We start from the raw sequence: 20,575 nt of genomic DNA on the forward strand, positions 1-20,575 counted from the left end.
CATAGTTCCTGACTCTAATGTATGATATCGTGCATGCCACTTTGAAGGTATTTTCCTTCTCTCCCTTCTTTACTTTGTAAAATTTTTTTATCTTTGGGATTCTTATTTCCCTTCCCTTTTTTAGGCCAATATTATCAGCACAGAAATGATGAACAAAATCCCTCTCTTGGAGAAGGTAGCACGTGATTCAAAGAAGATAGCACGTGATTCTCAGTTAGAGGCGATCAATTGGAAGGAACAATTTGAGAGTGCACAAATTGATATGGAAGATTTACAAGAGAGCAAGAGTAACTTAGAGCAGCAGGTGCGGGCTTTAACTTCAGAGTTAGCGGTTGTAAAAGCTTCCTCAAGCCAAGTAGAAAAAGAAAAGGAACGTCTCGAATCCTCCTTCTCAGAGCAACTATCTAAGGCCAGTGAAGAGAACAGAGAGTTGAAGGCTCTTTTGAGTCAAAAAGAAGTTTACGCTGGGGAGCTCGTGCAAAACTTAACTCAAGCACAAGAAGACCTTCGAGTCTCTGTTGATAAGGTGCGTGCTTTAGAGAGCTCCCACGCCTCTCTTCAAGATTCTTATAACTCCGTTTTGGCTGAAAATGAAGAGCTAAAGAATGAGATTGCTGATTGGGAAAAGGATTATGAGATCCTTGAAGAAACATTTGTTGTTGAGGTAAGTTGGGCATTTTTGAATTCACGTCGTGATACCCTAATTAAAGCTGGCCAAGAAAACTTCAACCTGGAATCGGAGTTAGCTAAGATCAACGAAACCATTGAAAAAGCTCAGCAAACTCAGGACTTCCCTTCTCCCGTGGTTGAAGCTCCCGTGCATGTTGAAGTTGATACGGGTATCCCAACTCTTTCAAGCTCAATCGAGCATGTTGCTGCAAGCCAAGTTGAAACTGCATCTGTTGATGCACTTGCCCAAATTGAGCCCGCTGCTATTGATGCTCCTGCTTCAGTTCCACAAACTTCTTAGTGACCAGTTTTGATCATTTGAATGATTTTGTTTTTGGTTTTATTTTGGAAAATTGTAATCAAACCCTTAGCTTCATTTGAGGGTTGTTTTTGGAAATGCAAGTCCCCAAGTCTTTTATGGGGCAATTTGTATAAACAATTTCATAGTTTTATGACTAAGTTCGTACTTAGTCTTCAGTTTTTAAGTATTAAGAAGTTTTTCATGTTATTATCTTAAACTTCTGTCTGCTTTATTCTTGCCTTTATTTTTAAGGACTTATAGAATAATTTGCATTTTTGTTCTTCGAAAATGCTTCTGTTAATCTCATGACTAACTAATTTAAACATGAGTTTTATAAAAGAGGGCCCTTTTATATTTCGACACTTAATGAAGAAGACGTCTCAACTTCATAATGGTGTTATCATACGATAAAAGAAATAGGAACACACATGTTTCTTTGAAATAACTTTGACAAGTTTTGAATAATACTTTACATGTATTTGAATTACATCTATAACTTTCTTATAACTGTTTTTCTTGTAACAGATTTTTACAAAAGAAGAATAATAGACACGGGGTTTTTCCTTATAACCCATTTTAGTACATAGTCTTTACCCTAACTATAGTGAGATTTTTCTTTGGCCTTAGCTCGTGGCTCCATCTCGTGACTTTGTGACTTTTACTCTGCACTTAACTCTTTTAGGCTTGATTTTTCATCAATCTTCTTTGCCTTATTTATACACATGTCTGTGTATATTATGTAGTCCTCCAAGTGTTTGAGTGTTGAAGTATGAAGCCTCGAGCACTTGATAGTTTCTCTCATTTGGTCCTTTTCCTGAAAAGGAAAAACATACGGGACTCGGAGGTGCGATTATAGATGAAGACTGCTTAACCCGTTTGAATTTCTATCAGAATAATTGTAACCCTAGGCTAGGAATTTTAGATTATTCCGTGTTCCTTACAGGTCGTGACGCATCATTTAGTACAGGTTATCTTTTTGCCTATCATCTAAAATCGTTAGTAAAATTTTAACAATTCAAAAATTAAATTTAAAATGGTGATACCTGACCGTGGGTATTCCTTAGAAATAGTATCTCTTCAAATGAACAACATTCCAATGTAAAGGTAGTATCTTGCCATCCATTGTCTCCAGCTCATATGCTCCCTTTCCTGCAATATCACGAACTCTATAGGGTCCTTCCCATGTTGGACTTAATTTACCCGCGTTAGCTGCCTTTGTAGATTGAAAAACCTTTTTAAGCACGAAGTCCCCCACTTTGAAGAATCTGAGGCGTGCTTTTCGGTTGTAATATCGTTCTATGACTTGCTTTTGTGCTGCCATTCTTATTAATGCAGCTTCTCTCCTCCCCTCGAGTAAATCTAGATTGACCCGCATCTCCTCCTCATTAGATTCTTGTGTCGTCTGTGTGAACCGTGTACTTGGTTCCCCTATCTCAACTGGAATTAAAGCCTCAGCTCCATAAACCAATGAAAACGGTGTTTCTCCTGTACTTGTTTTTGCAGTTGTGCGATATGCCCATAAAACTCCAGGTAACACTTCAGGCCTGATTCCTCTAATCGTTTCTTTAAATTATTGATAATAACCTTGTTCGTTGATTCTGCTTGCCCATTACCCGCCGGATGATAAGGTGTAGACGTAATCATTTTAATTTGCCAACTTTGAAAGAATTCTATGATTTGAGCTCCAATAAATTAAGGGCCATTATCACACATGATCTCCTTTGGTACACCGAATCAGCATATGATATTCCGCCAAATAAAATCTTTGACTTCCTTTTCTCGCACTTGTTTAAGTGCTCCTGCCTCCACCCATTTAGTAAAATAATCAGTGAGTATGAGCAGAAACTTTACCTGTCCTTTTGCTTGTGGTAATGGACCCACGATATCCATTTCCCATTTTATAAATGGTCATGGCGCAATGACCGGATGTAATAACTCCGTAGGTCTATGCATATTGTTACCGTACCTTTGACATTTATCACATTTGGCCACGAAACTTTCTGCTTCTTCTTCCATTTTAGGCCAGTAATAACATGTCCTAATTAAGGTTCTTACCAATGACCTTCCTCCTGCGTGATTCCCGCAATGTCCCTCGTGTATTTCTTTCATTACATACTCCGTTTGCGAAGGTCCGAGGCATCTTACTAAGGGACCACCGAACATTTTACGATATAAATTGCCTTGCTTTAAGCAGTACGGAGCAGCCTTCTTTCAAAGCGCATGAGCTTTTTTCTTATCATCAGGGACGGTACCATACTGCAAAAAAAAAGCAACAATCTCGTTCCTCCAATCCCAAGTTAAATTATTAAAATTTACCTCATTCTTATCAGGATCGAGAACTAAATGAAATAAATGTATAACTGAGGCGTTTGCATCGCTTGCCACATCAGCTGCAGACTCGAGATTAGCTAGGGCGTCTGCTTCAACATTTGCATCCCTTGGTATTTGTATAACTTTCCAGGTTTGAAATTGATTTATCAGTTCCCGTACCTTTTCTAAGTATTGTTGCATCCTTGCTTCCCTAGCTGTATAAGTCCCAAGCATTTGATTAACCACGAGTTGCGAATCACTCTTGATTATAACCTGATTTATGCCAAGCTCGCGTGCCAATTCTAGACCTGCAATCACAGCCTCATACTCCGCTTCATTGTTAGTTATGGAATGACATTTAATAGCTTGTCGAATGGTTTCACCCGTAGGTGGTACCAAGACAATCCCTAAACCTGCACCTTTTACATTAGATGATCCATCAGTGAATAAAGTCCAAGTTCCCAGGTTAGCTCCATTGAATACCTGTAATTCTTTTTCTGCTTCTAATTGCATCCCCTGGCTAAAATCAGCCACGAAATCAGCTAAAACTTGTGATTTTATAGCAGTTCTAGGTTGGTATGTGATTTCGTATTCACTTAACTCTATTGCCCACTTAGCTAACCTACCTGATAACTCATGTTTATGTAATATATTACGTAAAGGGTAGGCAGTTACTACAGTGATAGGATGACACTGAAAGTAAGGTCTTAACTTTCTAGATACCATGATTAATGCGAGTACAAGTTTACCGCGTCTCCGCATCTAACAAAGATTTACCAACATATAGATAGGGGATTGTTTACCTTGTTCTTCTCGGGACCAAAACAGCGCTTACCGCAACTTCCGAAATAGCAAGGTAAATGAGTAGTCTTTCCCCAGCCTTTGGTTTTGCCAGCAAAGGTGGATTTGATAAGTACGTTTTCAAATTCCTGAGTGCCTGTTGACATTCCTCATCCCATTCAAAATGATCCTGCTTCTTAAGGGCTGAGAAGAATTTAAAACACTTCTCTGATGATTTAGAAATGAATCTTCCCAAGGCTGCAATTCTCCCTTTTAATCTTTGAACTTCTTTCTTGTTTGAAAGTATATCAGGGATTTCTTCAATGGCCTTAATCTGTGCAGGATTCACTTCAATACCACGGTTAGAAACAAGAAAATCCAAAAACTTACCCGATGCAACGCCAAATGCACATTTTTCGGGATTTAACTTCATATTAAATTTGCGCAAAATTGAAAATATGTCAGATAAGTGTGATATGTGACCTTTTGATACTGAGTTTTAACAAGTATATCATCTATATATTACCTTCATAGTTTTTCCTAAATGCTCTTGAAACATTTTGGTAACTAACCCCTGATACGTTGCACTTGCATTCTTTAGACCAAAGAGCATTACCTTATAACAGTAAGTCCCCCTGTCTGTTATGAATGAAGTTTTTTCTTCATCTCCTGGATCCATTTTAATCTGATTATAACCTGAATATGCATCTAAAAAACGTAATAGTTCATGACCTGCAGTTGCATCAATCAATTGGTCTATGTGTGGTAGTGAAAAAGAATCTTTAGGGCAGGCTTTATTAAGATCTGTGTAATCTACACAAACCCGCCACTTCATTCTTCTTTGGAACTACAACAGTGTTAGCTAACCAGTTAGGATACTTTACCTCATGAATGGAACTAATGTTTAGCAATTTTTGAACTTCTTTCTTGAAAGTTCCTTGCTTTCTTTTCTTTTGCTTGACAGGAGGGTATGATGGATCTTCATTTAGTTTATGAGTCATCACCTCCGGTGGTATTCCTATCATGTCAGAGTGGGACCAAGCAAAGCAGTCCACATTAGTTTTCAAAAATTCAATTAACTTACCTCTCATACCTTGGCTAAGATTGGCTCCAACATAGACTTTTTTATCAGGCCATTGAGCAAATAACACGACAGTCTCTAATTCCTCTATTGTTGTTTTGATATTTTCATTTTCTTCTGGTTCTTAAATGGTATCAGGCCTTGAATCTACATCTGTTTGCCCTTATTCAGTTGAGTGTGTTGTGGTATCCTCAACTGCCTTCTGTGATTGCTATTTACCTTAATTTCTCATGCTTGTATCTGCAACAGAGTTGATAGCCCTGGCTGTATGTTGATCTCCACGAATTTGACATATTCCCCATGGTGATGGAAATTTAATAACTTGATGCCAGGTTGAAGGAACAACATCAATTTCGTGGATCCATGGTCTCCCAAGAATCATGTTGTAAGCCATCTCCATATCTACCACCTGGAACTTTGTATCTTTGACGACTCCTTCAGCGAATGTGGTGAGTGTTACCTCTCCTTTCGTGAGGACACTAGAATTATCAAATTCAGATAGAGTATGCGCCTTTGGTATCACTTTATCTTCAACTTGCATCTCACGTAATACTCTTAGAAAAATAATGTTCACGGAACTACCTGGATCAATCAAAACTCGTTTCACATTAGTATCATGTACAATTAAAGATATTACCAGTGCGTCGTTATGAGGGGTTAATACGCAATCTGCATCTGCGTCATTGAATGCAATGTTGTCTTCCTCTAAAAACATGCCGCACTCGTTTCCCTTGGGTAATTGTTACTTTGAAAATTTTGTTAGTTGCAGTATATGATATACCATTAACATCTTCACCCCCACTTATAACATTGACAGTTTTTTTGGGAGAAGGTGGTTTTGGAGGTTCCTGCTTGTTCTTCATGTAAGCTTGCTTGCCTTTCTCACTGAACAACTAAGTAAGATATCCTTGTTTTAATAAATGATCAACTTCACTTTGTAAAAATCTGCAATCTGTTGTTTTTTGTCCGTGGTCATTATGAAACTCGCACCAATGGTCAGGGTTGCGCCTGTTTGGATTCGATCTCATTTCCTTTGGCCATCGAACCTTATCTCCTATGCTTCTCAAAACAGCTACGAGCTCGGATGTGTTGACACCGAAGTTGTAACCACCGAATCTCGCTTTTAAATTTCTATCATCATCTCGTGACTCATAGTTGTTTCGCTCGTTCCCGAATCTTGATGAAGAACCTGATTCTTTGTTTCTTGATCTGTGATCGTACCTTTGATTATCCTGCTTTGACCGTGAGTCCTTTCTCGCAGGTCCCATGTAAGGCTCGTACCTATTTTTACCGGATCATTTTTCGGTCCCCTCACATCTCGAACTTACCTTTTCTTCTTTTTGAAATTGTGGAACAGTATCTTCCTCAATCCTTAGCTTCGTGCTATACATGTTATAAACATCATTCCACGTTGTAGCTGGGAATTCTCGAAGGCTTTCCTTGAGTCTCCTCGTAGCTTCCGAGCTTTTTTCATTCAAATTACTTGTGAAAGCTATAGTTGGCCAGTTGTCAGGTACACGTGGCAATGTCGTTCTTTCACGTTGAAATCTGTCCACGAATTCTCTAAGCAGTTCTGGGTCTCCTTGCTTGATTTTGAAAATATCCTCCATTCTTTTCTCTACTTTTTGAGTTCCAGAGTGTGCTTTGATAAAAGAATCTGCAAGCTCAGTAAAAGAATTTATAGAATTTTCAGGTAAAAGAGAATACCATGTTAGCGCTCCTTTGGTGGGCGTTTCACCAAATTTTTTGACTAATACTGATTCAATCTCCTGCTTAGTCAAATCGTTGCCTTTTACGCCCGTTGTGAATGCAGTCACGTGATCTCATGGGTCTGTTGTTCCATCATATTTTGGAATATTAGGCATTTTGAACTTTTTTGGAATTGGGAGTGGAGCAGCACTTAGCTTCCAGGGTTGTTGCGAATATTTATCCATATCTACCCCTTTGATTATGAGCGGCACCTCGGGTATCTGCTCTATGCGCTCACTTTGCTCCTTGAGCTGTTTCTGCAAGGTTAGTACTAAATTTTGTAAATCAGAATTAATTACATTACTTGGTTCTCTCTCCTATGATTCACTGGGAGTTCCACCGCTGCCTGAGTTAACAAGCCCGGAACGAGGGTTTTCCAAAGTGTTATTATTTGGAGTAGGTGTGGGTGTTGCAACAGGTAACTGGTTAATAATTGCCTCAACAGCTTTGTTGACCTGAGCAACAATTAATTTCTGCAAAACTTCATCAACAGCTTCAGCATTTTCAAATTGAGCATGCTCGTTTATTTGAGACCCATCAGGAGTACCCTTAGAGATTGTCGTGGAGAGTCTAGTGGAGTAGGAACTTGAGTGTTAATATTTTGTGGATCTCCCTGATTTTGTTGGTTCTCTTGGTTTCCTTGAGTGTTGTCATTGTTGTTCGACATAATTGATGCAACAAGGAAAGTTAAGTGAAAAGAAAATAGATTATTAGTTTTCCGATAACGGAACCAATTTGTTTAACCAAAAAATGGAATTTTAGTCAAAGCTAGAATTTAGAAGAACACGGGTTACTGATAATCAAAAAAATATGTAAAAGAGAGTAATTTGGGTGGCAAGAATATAATTAGGAGAAAAATAAATAAACCAAAGTATATTCCAATAGTGTTTCGTGTCCTTACAATTGATAAGATATCTCCCTTTTATAGATATCTTGGAGATATACGTTTTGCCCAAATCATAATGAGGCTATTATGAGTAATTAAAGACATTGAATGCTACGTTACATAATCACTACATTCAATACAAATTCTCTAACGTATTCCACATTTAATGCCTATTAAATGTTGTATTTGTACTCTTTTCTATTGTCAGATTCATTCCTTTTGATTCTCGGACATAAATGACTTAGATAGGTACGAGCGCTGAGTTATTTGAATAACTGCTCGTGCCTCTTCCTCTGCCATTTGCTCGTATCTGTTGCAACTCGTGCCTCTTGGCTAGTTGTAATTCTTTGACCATTTGACCAGTCTACGTGTCTCGACACGTCACCTTTATATTTAAATACAATTTTTCCAATACAGGGAGACCGTCGATAAGTGCTTACATAGATATGCTAGTGATTGGTTAGTATATTCATTAATAATTACACTAAGTAGCATTGTATTCATGGTAATTATACTAATTACAAGTATATTAGTGCTAATTAACTTTTAAATTGATAATTGTACTAAGTAGAAGTAAATTAATGATATTATTAAGTGATGTTAGTGATTGATTAGCCTATACATTCATCATCACACACTAAGTCGATGTCAACTAATGCTATTCGTAAGAAATATTAGTGATTTTTATCTAAATATTTTGATAATTATAATAAATAGAAGTGTTTTAGTGGTATTCTTAAGTACTGTTAATGATTGATTAGCCTATATATTCATAATTACACTAAGTAGATGACACAACCCAAAATCCTAACCAAACAATCGTGATGGTGCCTAACACTGATTGCTAGTTAAGCTAACATTTAGCAATAATAAGTAAAGCAAACTTAATGGTGAAAAACATTATTATAACGAAAAATGGTCAAAACTGCCCCTAAACTATTGGCTTAGGGCTAAATATACCATCCGTCCACCTATTGGGCTAAAATTGCCACCGACATTTTCTTTTGACTCAAGTTTACCCTAATGACTTATAGCCATTTCCACAAAAAAATTATTTAATAATGATGTGGCAGCTTCTCATTGGCCGAATTTAAAACACTTGTTCTCATTGAAAAGACCCACCCATATGTACTCATTTTTGGACTAACTCGCCACAGACTACACTATGCCGGATTGAAGTGCCTAATTTTTCACTACCAAATCAAAAAAAATTAGAAAATTAAAAAATAGTATCATTGTTTGATCAAATACACATGAGTTCATGCTTTGTTTCTGAGTTTTCGAATTTCATTGGTACGAGCATTTAAAAATGCAAGTGAGTTCATTGGTGGAACTGAGAATCGATGATCCCTTGCTAAATTGAAGAGTCTTAGTACTTAAAACTTTGCTTGATTATCCTACTGATTGGGATCTTTGGTGGGTCAAATTTGTTGCTTGAATTGTCAAAGTTGTTGGGAGAGTTTGGTATTGGAAGTCAAAATTGTTGCTTGGACCTGCTAATTGTTATTATTTGAAGCTAAATTCAAGTTTATCTACTGTCTTGGTTGCTCGAAAACACAAGGAACAAAGCTATCCGCCTTTGAACCTAAGCTTCGAAACTTGTCAAAATTTTCAAAACTGAAATTTTAAAGGGTATTTAGTGATTTGTGGATGTTTATTTATGTCTAAATGTGTAGTTATCTGCTGATTTTTTGTAGAAAAACTAAAAGTTTAATTGTAGCCATTGACACGACTTTTGTTTTCTTTGAAGAGCCCTAATTTGAAGAAGATACACTTAGAAAAGAAAGAAGGACAATAGAGGTGGCGGGTTCATTTTTTTTCTATTAGATTTTTGGTTCGGCGGGTTAGTTTGAAAGTGGGCACATATGGGTGGTTTTTTTTAATGGGGACAAGTGTTTTAAATAAATTCGACGAACGAGAAGTTTCCACGTCATTATTAAATAAATATCTTTTTCGTTTTGGAAATGACTGTTAGTCATAAGGTAGACTTGAGCCGAAAAGAAAACATCAGGGGCAATTTTAGCGCAATAGGTGGAATAAAGGATATATTTGACCCTAAGTCTATAGTTCGAGGATAATTTTGGCCCTTTTCCATTATTATAAAGAGCGAAAACTCATAACTATATAATAAAGCCATAACCCAACACTGTCTAAACCTCTTCACAAGATTAGGTGTCATAAGTACATGAGCTAGTAAGACTACTAAATACAGAGTTTATAAGAAAATATAATATTATATGGTATAATGAACAATAATAAAATGATAGATAGGGGACTCCAAGGTCTGCCAACAACATACAACACTACCTTAAGTCTCCTGAATAGTCTGAGTTAATCACCTCTGGAAGCACCGCTGGGACCAATACGGGGATCTACACAAGAAGTACAGAAGTGTAGTGTGAGTACAATCGATCACATGTACTCAAAAAGTAAGGTAATGATGAGGATATGACAAGATACTTTCCATATAAACTTGTATAGTTAATATGCAATAGAATAGAAATTGAGTTAACAGTAAAATAACATTAATAAAGGCAAAAATAGGTAAAAGAATCTAATAGCAGTAGTAATAACCACATTTCTAGAACAACACTACCAAACCCCACTATATCACAAACAAATCCTACATCTCATAGCACATATGTTTACTCATAAAACGGTACAGTTGAATTTGTAACGTGGTTTATAGACAGGCAAATTGATTTGATCCCAAAATAATAAATAAATTAAATAAGATGCAGGACATAGTGTTGAAATCGAGATAAGATAGCAAATAGCTTGGTCCGAGAGCAGAGCTTTCGCAGTAATGAGAATATCAATAGACAAGAAATAAAGTATTATTGAGCTTTTGAATAGTATGTAACATAAGTTTGTTAGAAAATTTGTGTCCCTTACAATGACTGTTGAAATCACTATTTATAGTTGCACCTAGGGAACAAGGTCCTAGGATCAAGCCCCTCTTAAATGACAATTATAGGGGCCATTGATGAATGTATAACGGCAAGCCATGAAGGCCAAAATTCTCTATAATATATTGTGTATTTAATATTGAAGAATACTCTTTGTTGAATATTATCGGGTGGCAAATGCTCGTTTGTCTTCATTATCAATATTCCTTTCGGGGTCTTCCTAGTGCCTACCGAAGCTGTTGTCCCCAGCCTTGGTTTCTTCATGCCTAGCTTTCCGGCTGCCTTCAGTTTCATGTGTCACTTTATTATTCGAGTATTTAGCATGAACCGATTTTACCCTGTACAGATAGTCCATATGCTTTCTGGTGTCACATCTTTGTGTCACCAGAAAGTTGGTGAAGATACCTTTCTTGGCGGGAAATTTTCTGATTCCCATTGAAAATTTTCTGATGCTTGATTAGACGCACGTCTCTCCGTATTTAATGCCCCGAACATGCGCCACTCATAATTTAACAGTACTTTGTCCGGTTCTTGAGGTAATCATGGTCATGATTTTAGCTGCCTATTCCTTTACTTATACGCCTCATTATTCTTCTTTTGCACTTCACAGTTTTTCAAAACTCTCCCAAATTCTTTGCACTCAACTCGTTCTTGCTTTTAATCTTCTTATTCAAAAAACTCTTATTATCTTCTACTAATCATGGCCTCCTCATCCAAGAACACAAGCTCTCTAAAAAACAAAGAAAGCACATGATGTTGCCCCTACTACAGTGAGCACCATCATTCCCAGAAGGCTCAATACAGCCAAGGATTTTGAAGAGAAGTTTTCTTCTACCAACTCTCGTACATGGGTTGTTTGCGTGTACCCTTCTTCCATCCGTCCTTCTCGCATTCCTGCTATGAAGGAGGATTATGGTTGTCATAATTTGAACATACTGGCGAAGTGAATAACCTTTCCCAAGAAGGTTTTTACGTATGTCTACACGTACCCCTTCACTTTGGGCCCATTCTCATTGAGCGAGGAACTTGACCCCGTAATCTTGGAGTTCTGCTACCAGTATCAAGCATGCTTGGCATATGTGAGCCCTTATGTGTGGCAGATAGTAGCTTGTCTACAACGGCTATGCCAAGAGGCGGGGGAACAGCTCTCCTTGGCTCGCATGATGAACCTTTACTCCCCCAAGATTTTTCGTGGAGGAGTAATAAATTTTAGCAAAATGTGGTCACCATGCTTTGCTTAGCAGCATGGATAATGACAACGACCGTGGATCGATGGAGAGATTCGTTGTAGTTGCCACCAAGGATATCCCAATCACAACTCTATCTTTCCCTGAGTCATGGACTCGTATGCGTAAGTTAAACGTATGTCTTTACTTTATTGAAAGGTTGTTTCGTGTTGTTACTGATCCTTCTCTTTTCATTATTTCAGCAACTCGGTGGACGCCACCAAGGGTTAAAGGCTTGGACTAGTGGGTCCAGAAGATTTTGGATATTACCATGCCTGAGACCCGTCGATGGAAAGAATTGGCTCTCAAATACGGGTGAACGCCAAAAATCATGGTAAGTTTATTCTCGAAACTAATATTGTTTTTACCTCATATATGAGAAAATTGGTTAACTTCTTTTTTCGTTGAATTCAGGTCTTCCGTAGGGCTCTGTTACCGTCCTCGAGGAGGATGTTTTGGCTGATCCCGCAAAGGCTGCAAGGTCACTTAAGGAGGCCTTCACCCAAAAACACGCCATCGGACCCGCTTTCGGTACAGGTGCTTCCTTTCAAAGTTCCCAAACTGATAACAAAAAAAAGCAATATTCCTCTTCTACTGAGGACAAAAATAAAAGGGTGAAGAACGCCACGCCCGCACCAGCCACAACCACTATAGTGATTGATGATGATGGGGAAGCCAGTGATGAAGAGGCTTCCCTACAGAGGAGACAACGATCTTCATTAGCTCAACAGAATGCTCAATCTGAAGGCTTCCCTATAGAGCTTATAATACCCAACCACACCCCACTCACCCCAACCTTGCCCACCACCCACCCTTAATAAAATTATTATTAAGAATATTTTCTTTTCATGTTGTAGATAGAGTAGTTTTTTTTATTTCAACAAAATCAGTATATTCTTTTCATGGTGTAGTAAAAGTATTTTCTTTCATTTCAACATAAGGAGTACTTATTTTCATGATGTAGAAAAAAGTATTTTCTTTCATTTCAATAAAATGAGTACTTTCTTTTCATGATGTAGAAAAGTATTTTCGCTCATTCAACAAAATGAGTATTTTCCTTTCATGTTGTAGAAAAGATATTTTCTTTTTCAACAAAATAAAGTATTTTTCTTTTTAGTTATCAAGCTCAATTTTTAACGTTGTTCTTGTGTGAAAAAATAAAGTAGCGCATTAGTTCCTTTGGGTTTGTGTGAATCTTGAAAAGAATAATTAAATTCTTGAAGAAAATAGAGTTCGGGGTGGGAAGCGGAGTGGAGGGGAAAGAGTACATGAAACATGGGGATTTTGGGGAAGGTGGGTTGAGGAGAGTAGCATAAAAAATTATTTTCCTAAAAATATTTTATACTCTCTAACTAAACACTAGAAAATATTTTCTTGAAAAAGTATTCCACTCACTAACCAAACAAGTAAAAATAAGTGATAAAACACACTCATTTTCCTTCATACCAAACACACCCTTAATGAAATTAAGTCTTTATTATAGATCCTAATCATACATGCTTATTCAGACCCATTAAGTGGTTGTAAAATAAAAAAAATATTTAATGATTAAAATCTGAATAATTAAGATTTAGACTTTAAAAACAAACACACTTAATATCTGAAATCTGAATTATGAAGATTCAGACCTCCCAAATGAGGGCCCTCAGCGTGTTTAAATCAAAATTCAACGTAAAAATTACACGGGGCGCCCTATTTGGTCGCCCCCATTTAATCTATACCCATTTTCTTAAAAACTTTTAACTTGTACCCACTTTTTAAATAACTTCAGCTCCCTTTCTCCTCCTCCTTCTCCTTCTCCTCCTCCTCCTCCTCCTCCTCCTCCTTCTTCTTCTTCTTCTTCTTCTTCTTCTTCTTCTTCTTCTTCTTCTTCTTCTTCTTCTTCTTCTTCTTCTTCTTCTTCTTCTTTCTTCTGCTGCTATTTTCTATCTTGCAACCCCAGTAACACAGAGTTCTTCTTTAGTCTATCAAGTGTGATCACTCCTTTGTCACCATCCATTAAACTTTGGTACCCTTCAAAAGCTGGACGTTGTGCTTATTGTAGATCGAGTTAATAAGTGGATATTTATAGCATAGATGCAATATATTCTTAAGGAAGTTTTCTGGTGAATATTGGAAAGCCATATTCCAATTAAAGACTAAGTCAGATGAGGAATTTCTCTACTATTTCTTAGAACTTGCGTTCAAAGGATGTTTGCTTGTTTGGAAATTCTATTTTAGACTTAGTCAACTTTTTCATTCGTCAAAATGAGCTATTAAAGCAATGGACAAAATGCTATGCATGTTGCTATATTGAACACTCTATAGCTGAAGTTTCTCTGTTACAAAGACAAAAACTTCAGCTCTAGAGCTGAAGTTTTTGTGTTGTAACTGGAAACTTCAGCTCTAGTATGTAATATTAATAGGTGGTAAAAAAACTTCAGCTCTAGAGCTGAAGTTTTTGTGTTGTAATTGGAAACTTCAGTTCTAGTATGTAAGAGCTGAAGTTTTTGTGTTGTAACTAGAAACTTCAGCTCTAGTATGTAATATTAATAGGTGGTAAAAAAACTTCAGCTCTAGAGATGAAGTTTCTCAGTTACAACACCAAAACTCCAGCTCTAGAGCTGAACTTCAGGCCCCGCTACTAGAATGCTGAAGTTTTGCGTGATTGTCTTTGCTACTTCAGCCCGTATGCTGAAATTATGCGAAAAAGCGGGTACGCTTGCCATTTCTTTTGCAAAACGGACACAAATTAAAATATGACACAAAAAGCGGGTATAGATGCAAATGTGCCAAATTCAACACTTCCGACGGGATATCGATGGACCAACTGGACGTGGGCTCGCTCACTTAACTTCTTGAGCAGTGAAAGCCCAAGCCTTAAGCAGGGTAAAATTGTCATTTAATACATAACATCCCACCCGTTCACACTCTCTCCATTACTGCACTTTCAAAGCTCCCCAACGGCCATAGCTTCGTTTTCATCGACAGGGCACTATATATAAATCAATTTATTTTCTCCTTCAAGCATTATTAGTTCCTTCTTCGTGTTTTCTGAATCTGAGGTGAGTTTTTTTTCTTTGCATAAACATCTATGATTCAAATGCTGTTCAATCCTACATTGATCAAATGTTATATCATCATCTTTCGTTTTTTTACTTTTTTTAGTTTGAAATTTGGTTTCATCTTCTATTTGATTAATTTATCGAGTTAAATTAGAATTGCATTTTCTTGTATGGATTCTGATCGGAAAAGGGTCAAATATGCCTCTATACTATTGAAAAAGGTCTAATATTGTCATCCGTTATACTATCCCTCCAAATATATTCCTGACATCATAAAACTGGTACAAACCTACCCTTCCTCCGTTAACTGTCTCCTTGGTGACAACATTTCATTGACACCTCACCATTATACTCCCATTTTCATCCCTTCCCCACAACCTTTCTTTCCGGTTTATTTGAAGAAAAATCACAGATCATAGATATACAAACAAACTACATCAAAAGAAATGCTAACAACTAAAGATAATATGAAACAATGTGAACCGAAAAAATTCTGATTTTGTTATTCAAAATTCATACTTATACGAACGAAAATACATTTTATTTTATATAAAAAAACTAAGCAAAGATACATGCAAGCTAGTTTAAGGTTTCAAAATTGACCATGGTGAGAAAGAAAAACAACCTAGACACGAGAGTTAACTTTTTTTGTTTCTTTCTCTTCCACCACATTTCTGGAAGGCTACCATTTTCTTTCTCTCTTTATGTTTTATTTTAAAATAAAAGTGCTACTAAATTTTCCCTAAATAGGTCTTACAAATTCAGCGGCAACACAAGGAAATGCAAAATAAAACACAAAATTGTAAGGTCAACTGAAAGGTACGTACAATTCCAGGATCGGCCGGAGAAGCAACAAGTATTTTGAAAAGCAAGAGGAAGTAGAGGCAGTGAAGTCTTCAAAATAATGATAGAACTTCAAAGTAATCGAACTTGGTAGCTGCAAACAGGGTGAAATGGTGAGGTAGCAATAAAATGTATTCATAGGGGAGGCAGTTAACGGAGGAAGGGTAGGTTTGTACCAATTTCATGATGTAAGGGATATATTTGGACCGATAGTATGACGTTAGGGGTATATTTGGACTGATAGTATAACGGAGGGTAATATTAAACCTTTTTCAATAGTATAAGGGCATATTTGACCCTTTTTCGATTTCTGATATATCACTCGCGTGCTACTTGAGCTATGTTTCTTTATTCTTTATTCTTTTTAAAAAAATTGAAAATTTTAAGTTTATTCTGGTGTGTTAAAATTTTCATGAAAGCTCAACTTTAAACTTCAGATTAATTGTCCAACCAGTACTTAGACATTTTTATCAGTTTTTAATACTAAAATTTTTCATCAGAACACTATCCAATTCTCTAGCATTATTATTGATCTCTGATATTTACTTTGTTCAAGAAATATTTTTCATTCATTAAGGAAATACCGGAAAACATTTTGGAGGAGAATATATTCCATGGAAAATATTTTCTTGGAAAACATTTCAGTTTATACCAGGCACACATTTTTAAGTTTATGGTGCTTGATCATTATTATTTTTGAGCTTGATGGAGGTTGTTCATGCTTTAGGCGGATCCAAGATTTGAACTTTATGGGTTCAGAATGCCACTGAACTTACTAACCATTTGAGTTATTGGGTTCGAAATTTAATATTTGTACATGTTCAGTAGATCTTTTAACAGATATATAAGGTCTACGCTAAGCTGGTGGGTTCGATGAACCCAGACCTTACCTTGTACATCTGCCCTTGCGTATATGTCCACTTTAATAAACTTGTGTTTTATGGAATCAATATCTAAGAAGTTCACAAGATACAACTACAAATTTTAAGTTTGACATGTACTTACTTACACATGTAAATTTGACTAACTTATTTTCTCATATTGCCTGGATCATTAATGTCTTGTATATATTTTGTTGGTTCAAAAATATTTTGTTGTACTGACCATCTATGATTCATTCAGATTCCTCTTTTGTTATTCTGGTCCACTGACTTGCTGGAAATGGCTGCAAACACTAATCCTGGCTTGCAAATCCGAGCAACCGAACAATGCATTTCCGCATCTTGCAATATTTCAAATTTGAGCAGTATAAGTTTCAGTTTTGAATGTAAAAGAAAATCTTGTACAGATTTTAGAGGATCATCTTACATCTCGCTCAGCAAGCCAATTGATAGCTCCAAATTGGCTCCTATAAAATTTGAAAAGATGGTTACAAAAGCTATGTCTGGAGCACGTGAACAAGTGCCAGTTTCAGGATTACCTATCGATTTGAGAGGTTGCTCTAAAGTGTCTGTAAATTCTCCTTTGGTTTGAGGTTTTGTGCAGTAGTTTAGAGTTTTTGCTTGCAATAAGTGATTGTTTATTTCTTATTATGCAGGTAAGAGGGCATTTATTGCAGGCATAGCAGATGATAATGGGTATGGATGGGCAATAGCAAAGTCTCTTGCAGCTGCAGGGGCTGAAATTCTTGTTGGTACATGGGTCCCTGTACGTATATCTTTGACATGTTTATAAAGTTACTACCATTACTTATAACATGGCAAAGAAGTGGTCTTTCTGATTACTTTATATTACAGGCATTGAACATTTTCGAAACCAGTCTGCGGCGGGGGAAGTTTGATGATTCACGAGTGTAAGCATGAAAATATTCTATCTTTCCATGTACTGTCTTCTTTCCCACATTTTTCTGATAGGTAACGTAATTTGATGTTTTAGGTTGCCAGATGGATCATTGATGGAAATTACAAAGGTTTACCCTCTGGATGCAGTTTTTGACAGTCCAGAAGATGTTCCTGAGGATGTAAGATAAACTATTTTCAGTTCTCCTCTCAACAACTCATACAAGTCTAATCATACTTGGTGAAATTCGTGCAGGTCAAAACAAACAAACGTTATGCTGGATCCTCAAAATGGACTGTCAAGGTATATCATGCTTTACATATTTCTTGCTGTTTCTCATATTGTTCATCTGGATATATGCCTACATGCAACCATATGTATATGTTGGTTCTTATATTAAAGGAAACTTTTATTTGTGAGTGTTGAAGGGCATTCAAACACATAATATTGGATGTTGTTTGGCCCGTTTTAGTATTCTCCACCATGCCTGTGCAAATTGCTTATAGTTGACATCCATATATTATGATCAAATCTTCTTCAACCCTGGCTCCTAAGTTTATTTGGCCAGAAAAGCTTCAGTTATAGTTGATGCTGAAATTTGGTTACGAAAGACTTTATTATATCCTAAATGTGTCATTGACGAAATGTTTGTTTGGTTATAAGGACGTTGTAATATGCTATATGCATCATTGATACTGAAACTTCTGTTTGGTCATCATTTAATTAAAGTACCATATTCCGCTCCGCTGGCGTGTGATATCTCCAGTGTTTTCTCCTCCATCTTTTTAGTTGAATTATCTATCTTGCTCATAAAGTAGTAAAATAGTATTGTATATTTAGGGAATGCAGAGTTATGTCAACACAGCTGATAAACTTGTTAAATAACCTTGTTATTGCTAATATTGTAGGAAGTTGCAGAATGTGTTAAACAAGATTTTGGCACTATTGACATCCTTGTACATTCACTTGCAAATGGTCCAGAGGTACACTATTCCTTCATCCTTCCTTTGTGAATTTCCCTTTACAATCCTTACGAGGCCTATAATTTTTAAATATTTATTATAGGTTAGCAAACCTCTGTCAGAGACATCAAGAAAAGGATACCTTGCAGCTGTATCTGCCTCCAGTTATTCCTTTATATCTCTACTGAGGCATTTTCTTCCCATAATAAATCCAGGTATACCCTTGCTAGCCTTCTGTTATTTTTGGTTACTTTAGTAAAACAATATTAGTGCATCAAGTGCTGTTCCATCAAACAAATCTTTCTCTGAAACTTTCAGCTATGTCCTTACCTTGTAGGCGGTGCCACAATCTCTCTAACGTACGTTGCTTCTGAAAGGATTATCCCTGGGTATGACTCTCCTTAATTATGTAGGTTGAACTTTCTTAATTTCTCAGTTTAGGTTTAAATTAATATTCTTCTTGGATTTACAGATATGGAGGCGGTATGAGTTCAGCAAAAGCTGCTTTGGAGAGTGACACAAGAGTAAGTTTGTAGCTAGTTTTATTTTCGATAATCCATCTCTCGTTCCCTTTAGCTTCAACTATGAGCATTGCGTAAGAGTAGTGTACGCTTGCTGAAGGTCCTGGCATTTGAAGCTGGAAGAAAGCACAAAGTCAGAGTGAACACGATATCTGCAGGTATGCATCAACACTCAGTTTCTGTATAACTTGCTGATCTTTTAACTCTGGAAATTTTCTGCACAAACCAATTCAATGATATGCTGCATTGTCAAAGCTTGAATTTTATTCTCGTTTCGGGGAGAACATGTTTTCCATGACATGTCTTCATTTCCATTACAACCTAAAACTGTCTAATTTGGTTGATAACTTCTTCAGTCACTATTGTGTGCTCAACTCACATCAAACATTCCTATGTTCGCCTCCTAATATGCTCGGTGCTCATAGATCTAAAACTCCATTGCCAGAAATTAAACAAGTAATTAATTTACAGGTCCACTGGGAAGTCGTGCAGCAAAAGCTATTGGCTTTATTGACATGATGATAAATTACTCATTGGAGAATGCTCCTTTGCAAAAAGAGTTATATGCCGGTAAGTAAGATGGTTGAATATTTATTTTCCACTGAGAATGCTCAGAACAATCACCATGTTGCTAGTGAGGGTCAAATGCGTTCTCTTACCTGAATTCATTTTCAAAATCATACTGGTGTATGTATCGGGATGGGAGGCTTTGAATAGAATTTAAGCTGAGATTCTCATCTTACTGTGTGCTGCACTTCTATTGCTTCTGAGTATCTAACCTTAAAGTGGAACTAACAGAGGAGGTCGGAAACACTGCTGCTTTTCTGGCATCTCCTTTGGCTTCAGCAATTACTGGTGCCACCGTGTATGTTGACAATGGTCTGAATGCAATGGGAGTTGGAGTTGACAGCCCAGCTTTTTCGGGTCTCAATATCCCAACGGATAATAAGAGTTAGAGCTGGAGGAAATGCTAGTATCGCTTGTGTTATTTCAGAGAAATAAAATATTCTTTCGATAATAGGACACAAAAGTCAGCCTCTTGGTTTTGTTATCTATTATAGATTCCGCAGATAGGTCATTTCATTTCGATGAGTGGATATCAACTGATGTGACATTGCATTTGTAGGAGGCAATCTCAGCATTGGATATGGTCCTCTTTATTTAATCATTTTGCCGATGTGCTAATTAACTATTTGCATTCAAATTTAATTCAAGATGCATTCAATGAGTAAAACTTTCCTTCTGGTTTTCCGTTGCCCATTATCTTATGGAGACAGAATCTACACTCAAGTGCAGGATATTTATTTGATTTGATACTGCCATTGCTCAAATCTTAGCTTCTAAATATATACATAAGTTATCCAGTAGATTTCAGTCTACGCATGAGCTACAGATAGGGCAGACTATTTGCCACAAGTATCATACGCTCAACCAGTGCGTAATGAGGACATCAAGATCACTTTTTTCTTGAGCAAATTTATGACAAGTAAATTTTGTAAACTATTTTGAATTTGC

The 20,575-nt window shown here is 36.7% G+C and overlaps 1 protein-coding gene across 5 annotated transcripts; it reads left to right on the forward strand.

The window, feature by feature from the left end:
- Positions 1–14,798: 14,798 nt before the first annotated feature.
- On the forward strand, positions 14,799–20,269 carry LOC107769328 (enoyl-[acyl-carrier-protein] reductase [NADH] 2, chloroplastic). 5 transcript variants are annotated; one of them, XM_075253724.1, is made up of 14 exons: positions 14,804–14,955; positions 15,706–15,966; positions 16,921–17,233; positions 17,336–17,445; positions 17,535–17,590; positions 17,674–17,758; positions 17,833–17,880; positions 18,486–18,560; positions 18,643–18,754; positions 18,877–18,928; positions 19,012–19,063; positions 19,161–19,218; positions 19,532–19,630; positions 19,859–20,269. In XM_075253724.1, the coding sequence occupies exons 3-14, from the start codon at positions 16,960–16,962 to the stop codon at positions 20,014–20,016; spliced, it is 1,179 nt and encodes a 392-aa protein (XP_075109825.1). In that variant the 5' UTR covers positions 14,804–14,955; positions 15,706–15,966; positions 16,921–16,959; the 3' UTR covers positions 20,017–20,269. The 5 variants fall into 5 exon arrangements, with proteins under 5 accessions (XP_016444017.1, XP_075109825.1, XP_016444018.1 ...); XM_016588532.2 differs by having other exon boundaries at positions 15,706–15,962; XM_075253723.1 differs by having other exon boundaries at positions 15,706–15,911.
- The last annotated feature ends 306 nt before the right edge of the window (positions 20,270–20,575 follow it).

Source organism: Nicotiana tabacum, chromosome 5 (genome assembly GCF_000715075.1).
Source record: "Nicotiana tabacum cultivar K326 chromosome 5, ASM71507v2, whole genome shotgun sequence".
Classification (NCBI taxonomy): Eukaryota; Viridiplantae; Streptophyta; class Magnoliopsida; order Solanales; family Solanaceae; genus Nicotiana; species Nicotiana tabacum.